Source organism: Buceros rhinoceros, unplaced genomic scaffold (genome assembly GCF_000710305.1).
Source record: "Buceros rhinoceros silvestris isolate BGI_N320 unplaced genomic scaffold, ASM71030v1 scaffold39385, whole genome shotgun sequence".
NCBI lineage: Eukaryota > Metazoa > Chordata > Aves > Bucerotiformes > Bucerotidae > Buceros > Buceros rhinoceros.
The window spans coordinates 15,228-22,265 of NW_010415328.1; the positions used below are offsets into that span (position 1 = coordinate 15,228).

General features: G+C 39.7%; 1 protein-coding gene across 1 annotated transcript in view; it reads left to right on the plus strand.

Moving 5' to 3' along the window:
* HDAC11 (histone deacetylase 11) overlaps window positions 1–5,072 on the plus strand; it is a 19,504-nt gene extending 14,432 nt beyond the window's left edge. Inside the window, exons 8-9 of the mRNA XM_010137382.1 lie at window positions 1,652–1,830; window positions 4,724–5,072. Coding sequence (XP_010135684.1) covers window positions 1,652–1,830; window positions 4,724–4,966 — 422 coding nt within the window. The 3' untranslated portion in view covers window positions 4,967–5,072. The remainder of the gene's footprint in view (window positions 1–1,651; window positions 1,831–4,723) is intronic.
* The last annotated feature ends 1,966 nt before the right edge of the window (window positions 5,073–7,038 follow it).

The following is a 7,038-nucleotide window of genomic DNA, read 5'->3' on the forward strand; positions in this document are numbered from 1 at the left end:
CTTTCCCTTAGACTAAATTTATAAAATAATTCACTAAGGATTAACTAATACTGTGTAAAAAGGTTTCAAGCTTTTTTGAAAGTTATAAACTCTGACATATGTAGGTGTTGTCTTTCCAGTAGAACTTGTTTTATAAGCACCAAGAAAACAAGATGCAACTGATGTGAGTCAAGCTGGGAAGCAAAAGGAAGTGCTACAAATGTTAAGAGCTGGTGCTTGGTTTTTCGTTGTTGTGGTTGTTTTATCCCCACTGTGATGTCCCTGTTGTGTCTGGTGACCTGTCCCAGTTACAAATGGAATGCAGAAGCCCTGACCTACAGATCCATCACTGTGCCCATCAGTAGGCTGATTTGGACTGTAACTCCTCACTGTGATTCCGTGTTGCGTGGTGGAGATGAAGGCGAGATTCCTGCAGAGGCGTGGAATTGTATTCACAGTCATATCAACTTTTACTGGTTTCACCAGAACAATACTTCCTGTTTTCCTTGCTCAGGGGTTTACCTCTATCCAGCTCGTGGGCTCTTTACCCTGAAGAGGCTCCAAGTGCTGCTCAGCAGAGCCCAGCTGTGCATCTTTCATGAACATTTATAAGCAATCAGAATTCTGGAAAAACAGCACAAAGAAACATAAATCTTTGAAACTGATGTTGATGCAATAACATAAAGGCAAGAAAAAGAATGGTCCACTGATGCTGAGCAGCAGTGGAAAGCAGGAAAAACCCTACCCAGCAATCACAGCAATAAATCAGTATCATTCTGTGCTGAATTCATTCATGAATGCTGGGTGGGTGCTGAATACGCACTTCAGAGTAAGACTCCAAGTCATTTAATTGAAGGCACAGGGATTGGTGAGGTTGTACCTGGAAACACCTCTGACATAGGTTTGATCCATTCAGGCGTAGAGTTACACATAACCGTAAAAGCACCCAAAGCCAGGCTGCGCAGCCAGGGGTTTCGTTCCTCTACCTTCTCAATTCTCCCCTTCTACTGCTCCTGCTTTATTAGAAGCATTAGAAATAATTTGATTTAAATGAAGAATAGATATTTGCTCCTCTGGTAGGATTACAGGGTAAGAACATTAGATTGAAACTGCTTGGGGCAACGCTGAATCTTGTTAGACATTCATAAAGCAGTTCACATAAATTCATGATCCCTCGCTGTTAAGTTTTGAGTGTTGTGATAAAAATAAAACATCTTATTAATTCGTCAGTGATATTTATCTTGTTTTTTTCCCCCCAACCATTTCCTCTGCAATAGCAGTTCAGTGTTTTCTTTCCCTTATGCTTTATTTAGGTTACTTTTAAGTTAATCATGTTCTTTATGATTTCTTTGCTGATTACTAAATGGACATGTAGATAAGCCACTTTTCAATAACATTTTCCACTTGTGTCTCGGAGATTTTTTTTTTTCCCCCTGCATCTAATTTTCTCTCCTCAGTGGAATTTTTTCAAGGTCATTGTGCTTACATTTGCTGGGAAAACAAGCAGTTGAATAATGTTCTTTAATTAAAGGTTGTGTGAAAATGCAGTGTATTTACAGCATTTCCAGAAATACTCTTTTCCTCTGACTTACCTAAATGTTGCATTTTCTTTCAAAGCAACGCTTTGTGTATTGAATAGCATCATTTAATTTATTTTATGTTATTTTTTTAGGTGCCATAAAACGTAAGGTGGAATTAGAGTGGGGTACAGAGGACACTGAATACCTCCAGAAGGTACATACTCACGTGGAAGGAGCATTAAATGAATCAAAACCCGACATCATTGTGTATAACGCTGGCACTGATATTCTGGACGGCGATCCCTTGGGAGGACTGGCTGTTTCACCTCAGGTTTGTATAACTCTCAAATACCCCCAGGCTGGAAGCTGTCCTGAGAGGGGCTTGTGGCCATTTGTTAGTGAAGGTAAGGTGGGTGCTTTATACCAAACCAACGTGTTTTCCTGTTACATCTCCATTGCTCTATTACCATATGGGGATTTTTGTTGTCTCTTCCTGACTCTCAATAATTTAGTTCTTCAGGTATCATTCATCATCTTTTTTAAATACACTGCTATTCCACATCCAGCCAGTACCCAGCTATGTTTTCACGCTTCACCTAATTTCTGTTTTTCCTGTTTGGTTTGCTCTTCCTTTCTTTCCTTCTTTTCCTTTTGCAATGGATTTTTTTTTTTGACACCTGCCTCCAGTATATATTGTACAGTTCGTTTCCTCCCGGCTGTTTTCAACTGCTCTTCTGGGATCTTCCAGTTCACAGCCCATCTGTGTATTCCTAGCAACTGAACAGATTTTTTTTTTCCCATTCCTCATTCTTTTATATATCCTTTTTCAGTTCAGTTTTCCTTCTCTCCCCAGTTTGATACCAGATTTAAGTTTTGATTTATTCTGTATAGCTTCCCAGAAGACTTCATCTTCCAGAATTAACAAGTCTGCTTTTCTCCAAATAACCCAAAACGTACAGGTCTCCTATTTCCTTCGTGTTCTTAAATGATTCCTTCTCTGACAGTGCCTCGGTTCTGCTGCTGTCCTGGTTTCACGTTTGGTTCTCCTTTAGATTCCACCAGTTCAATATAGAAAAGTGCTTTGTTGATTTGTGAGCTCTCAGATTTCCTCCTAATTGAGCCATCGCTCAATCTGTTCAGTTCTCATTCTGTTTTGCAGCACTTCAGTTCTCTTCATGGAGCTCTGGTTCCTTATTGGTTTTTGTGAACTTCCTTATGTATTTACCCATCTCTGTCACTGAGCAGCCTTTTCATTGCCAGCTGCTGTGCAAAGTCCTCGGTGGACCCCAGGTAGAATGACTTGAGAGCCATTCTCAGTCTCCAGGTTTTGTTTCCTTGGCTGTTTGAAAGCCTCTAAGGAGGAAGGAAGATCCAACGGGCTTCATCTTCTGTGGTTTTTGACCTTGGAGACAATATGAGCTGAACTGTAAGATCTCCTCTGGTGGAGCAGAGCTTTTTGGAAAGCAGTGGCTGCCAAGAGGAATGGAAGCAGGTGATGGATGTTTTTCTGCTGTTAGAGAAGGTGCAGTGTTAGTTGCCGAGAAAAAGGAGTTGCTGTAACTTGTTGGGTTCTTTGTAGGGTAAGAGACAAAATGTAGGGATGGGGAAAGAATGCCAAAATGGTTCTCCTGGTCAGAAGTGGAAATGAAAGGCAGTGCCATTCCTCTGTACAACCAGTGGCTCAGATGCCTGGTGGAGAAAAGGTTTCTGTAGCTCAAGCCTTTGTTTTCTGAATTGAAGGCAGGGTTTCTTGTCTCTCTGGTCTTGCTGGCTCAGGTGTGAATGCTGTGTTTCACCAAGTGTGAAATCCCACGCTACTGAAATGCTGAAACGGAGGCAAAATCAAGCCTCTTCAAGGTCCATTAGTCCAGTCTTCAGTCCTACCTTTGTAGATGTCATTCACATTTTAAAGTCTTGCTACAGTGTTAATTCGACTGAAAATTACGCCTCCTTAGAGTGATGTGAGTGATAGTATCCTGGTACTTGGAGCTGTAGCTGGACAACTCAAGGTGTGGCAGGTGAGGTCTCTCTTACCTTTGTTTGTCAGTGGGAACTGTTTCAGGCTGCTGGTTTTATTTGACGTATTTTCTTTCTTGGTAACACACAAATGCTGGAAGGAACCCGTGTGTTTTCCCCTCGGTTCTTCCAGGCTCAGCCACCAGTGATGCTGGAGCAGGGATGAGGCAGTTAGGCTGCGATGAACAGCGACTGCATCCAGCGCTTGTGTGCTACAATGTCTGCTGCATCCAGCGATGCTTCCTGAGGGACGTACAGCTCGTTCTGTAATTCCATTACTTCCTTTAAGGATCTGTTGCTAAAATAATAATTCTTCAGTTTCCTTTGTCTTGATTTGCATTTATTCCTTACTCCCATTGTTCTTTCACAGAACTGTATCCAACTATACAAACCCCATTACTGTCGTATTGTTTTGCAAAGTATTTTTTCAGCTATGTTTGAATTTCTTTCTTTGCCTTTACCATTTGTTTGTGGTCTTTTTTTTTTACTGGCAGACTGATATTTCTTGATGTATTCACAGTCTTCCTCTAACAGTCTGAGTAGTGTGTATTCATTTTGTTGTAACACTTTTGCTGCTGCTTACCTTTTTTTTACTCAAATGCATTTTAATCCCTTTCCCTTTCTCCACCTTTTGCAGTTATTTCCATTTTGAGCTGTCCGTTGTAAGCTACTGTCTATTATGGGTTTTTTTTGGAGGAGTTGTACTGGATAATTTATGCCTCCTATGCATCTCTGGAACTCCTTGTCTTTACTTTTTCCACAAAAGTAGATTTTAGTTCTGATCTCACTTATTTCTGAATCCTCTCTTTCCTCCCATATGTACAGAGGGTGCTGTGCAAGTCGAGAGCTAAAGCACTTTGAATTCAGGCAATCACCTGTAAAATAGGGTGAATGTTTGTAAACTTCATAGTTAGACTTCAAGGAGCAGGAATTTTTCGAGGAAATCATGCCTTTAATCTGTTGTGGCCTCTAAAACCATGTCAAGGATTTTTGATTTGTTGTTTTTTCACTTTTTCTCCCCCCCCCCCTTTTTGCAATGATTATTCATGTAAACCTTCTAATGTGATTTTAAAGTTTTAAATTTGTGGTGTGCAATGTAGGGCTTAAATACTTACCAAGCATCTAATACTATAAATCCATAAACCAGAGGCTAAAACTGAAATATCATATTCTCATCCCTTCTTTTGGTAACTGTTGTAAACTTGCAGGGAATTGTGAAGAGAGATGAAGTCGTGTTCAAAGCTGCCAGAAGCCGCAGAATCCCCATCCTGATGGTGACGTCTGGAGGCTACCAGAAGAGGACAGCGCGGATTATTGCAGATTCCATCCTCAACTTGCACAACCTGGGTCTTATCGACAAGGAGCTGGCAGCCAGCGGAGGTGGAAATCCCAAGGTAGAACAGATGATCAGAGACTCTGCCAAAGACTTAACCTGCCTGTCGCTGCAGTGATGAGTTACTACATTTTAGGAAACAGCTTCCCGGTTTAGGAGCAGGAATCCTCCTCGCTGTTATCAGGGTTAACATAACGTGTTTTAAAGAGACTCAGCTTGCCTGTAAAATACCACCGTAGAGATAATATGCAGTCACAGAATAGCTGGGTCTAACTTCTGGAGCTATCTCGAGCAAAGGCAACAAATCCTTTTAAGCTAATTGAGACATATACTCCAGGGTACTGTCTTTCAGTTTATGATATTACTGTAGAAAGCTTTAATTGCTTCCCTTATTGTTATGGGCAGACTATTATGCTGAAAGAACTATGCAGTTGGTGTCTGAAGACTGTCCAAGACTTACTACTGAGCTGATGCAGTTTGGACTGTGGTGGGAGAAATATGGACTAAACCTACTGACATTTTATCTTTTTAGATACTGCGTTTTATTTATTGCCTTTTAATGGAAATATTGCTATAAAATGAGTTCTGTGCAGGCTTCAGCTACCAGCTTAATACTGACGTTAAGTGCAATACAGTAAAAACCAGTTCAGTTGATAGGTTTTGAAGCCATAGTCTATTAGAATGAAAGTTTATTAATTTATATTTTATTCCTGTTGTGGACAGTGACTTCAATCCTACTTATAAACACCTTGAGAAGTAAAACATGGCTCCATATGCAAATGAGCTGTAAGGGCTTAGCGTTAACAGGCTAAGTTTTGCCTCTCTTAAAACAAGGCCTGCATATCAAAGGCCAGAGTTACTATGCATTGTAAATCACAAAGAAACGACAATAAAATGGAGTCTAATTGTAGAACTCTGAGAATTCTTGCAGAAAATAATATGTAGAAATACAGGGTACCTTTTATTCTTGCCAGTTTGCAACTGAGTGAAGAGTGAAGAGTAAATTTTGATTATATTTTTCCCGGCTAATGCTGTGGTTTTTCAGTCACTCGAAGAATAAGAGTAATCAGCTGCAGTCAGAGGTGGTAACCAAATAGTTCATATTTGCAGATAAAAACACAGTGGAATTTCTACACTGAGTTAATGTGCTGACTTTATATGGGAGCTTTGAGGAGGATTTGGGAACAGAACGGTGTATTCGAAAGCAAACTCGGTTTGCTAGCTGTAGAGTTTGGTTTTATTTACGTCGCTCTATTTCGCATTAGGTGCTGTTTGTTGCGTCGGGTTGTAAATGTACTAAACTGTATATTTTGCAAGAGCTTTTTTAACTTCCAAGTATTCACTGATTTGATGTACAAGCTTCTCATCGCCCTTAGGTTTGAGCCTTTTGATGAACGAACACCACTATTTTCCTTGTAGTAGAATAGTGTGTAAGCTATTTAAAGAAAGTTTAACTCTAATTAGAATATTTACCTCGCCTAGTGTTAATTTTTAGATTGGTGGAGTTTATTAACGGTAAAAACTTGCACAATTGCTATAAATACCTGCTTTAAAACAGATCTGACATATTGCACTAATCTTGAGTTGCAACACTGTTATTAAAAAGCACTTTTAAATTTCCTACTAGAAGGACCATCAGAGTACAACTAAAGCTGAGATGTATTTTTTCTACGCTGTCTGATGTTACTGAAAGATGTTGTTATTCTTTCATATAATTTTTATAAGATTATAAATTACATTTCTACAGACTAAACCCCTGTCATAGTGCCATACGGTCTCTTCCAAAACATTTTCTGTTTGTGTAAATGTGTTTATTTTCTTTTCCCTTTGTGGAGATTAAAATGATGTTGAACAATGCTGCCAGACATTTCTTTTCACCGCAGATGAATTTAGACCACAGATATTACCTGATTCATAGTTAATATACCATCATCATTAGGCAGAGGTCACTGAAATCTTCATCGTGGAGACCTTGCCTTGACCTACCAGCATTGAAGTTTTCAGCTTTGACAAAAACTTCCATGGAAGGCAAAGACCTTTGAAAGTCTGGTAGGAGAATGCCACGTAGCCATAAATGTTATGGGGAAGAAGTTGGGAGGTTTGGGGTTTTTTTTAATTGCAGTTGTTACTATAAAATCTTTCTATAGTAGGAAGGAGTGTTTCAGAACTGATGCCCAAATTTACAACCAA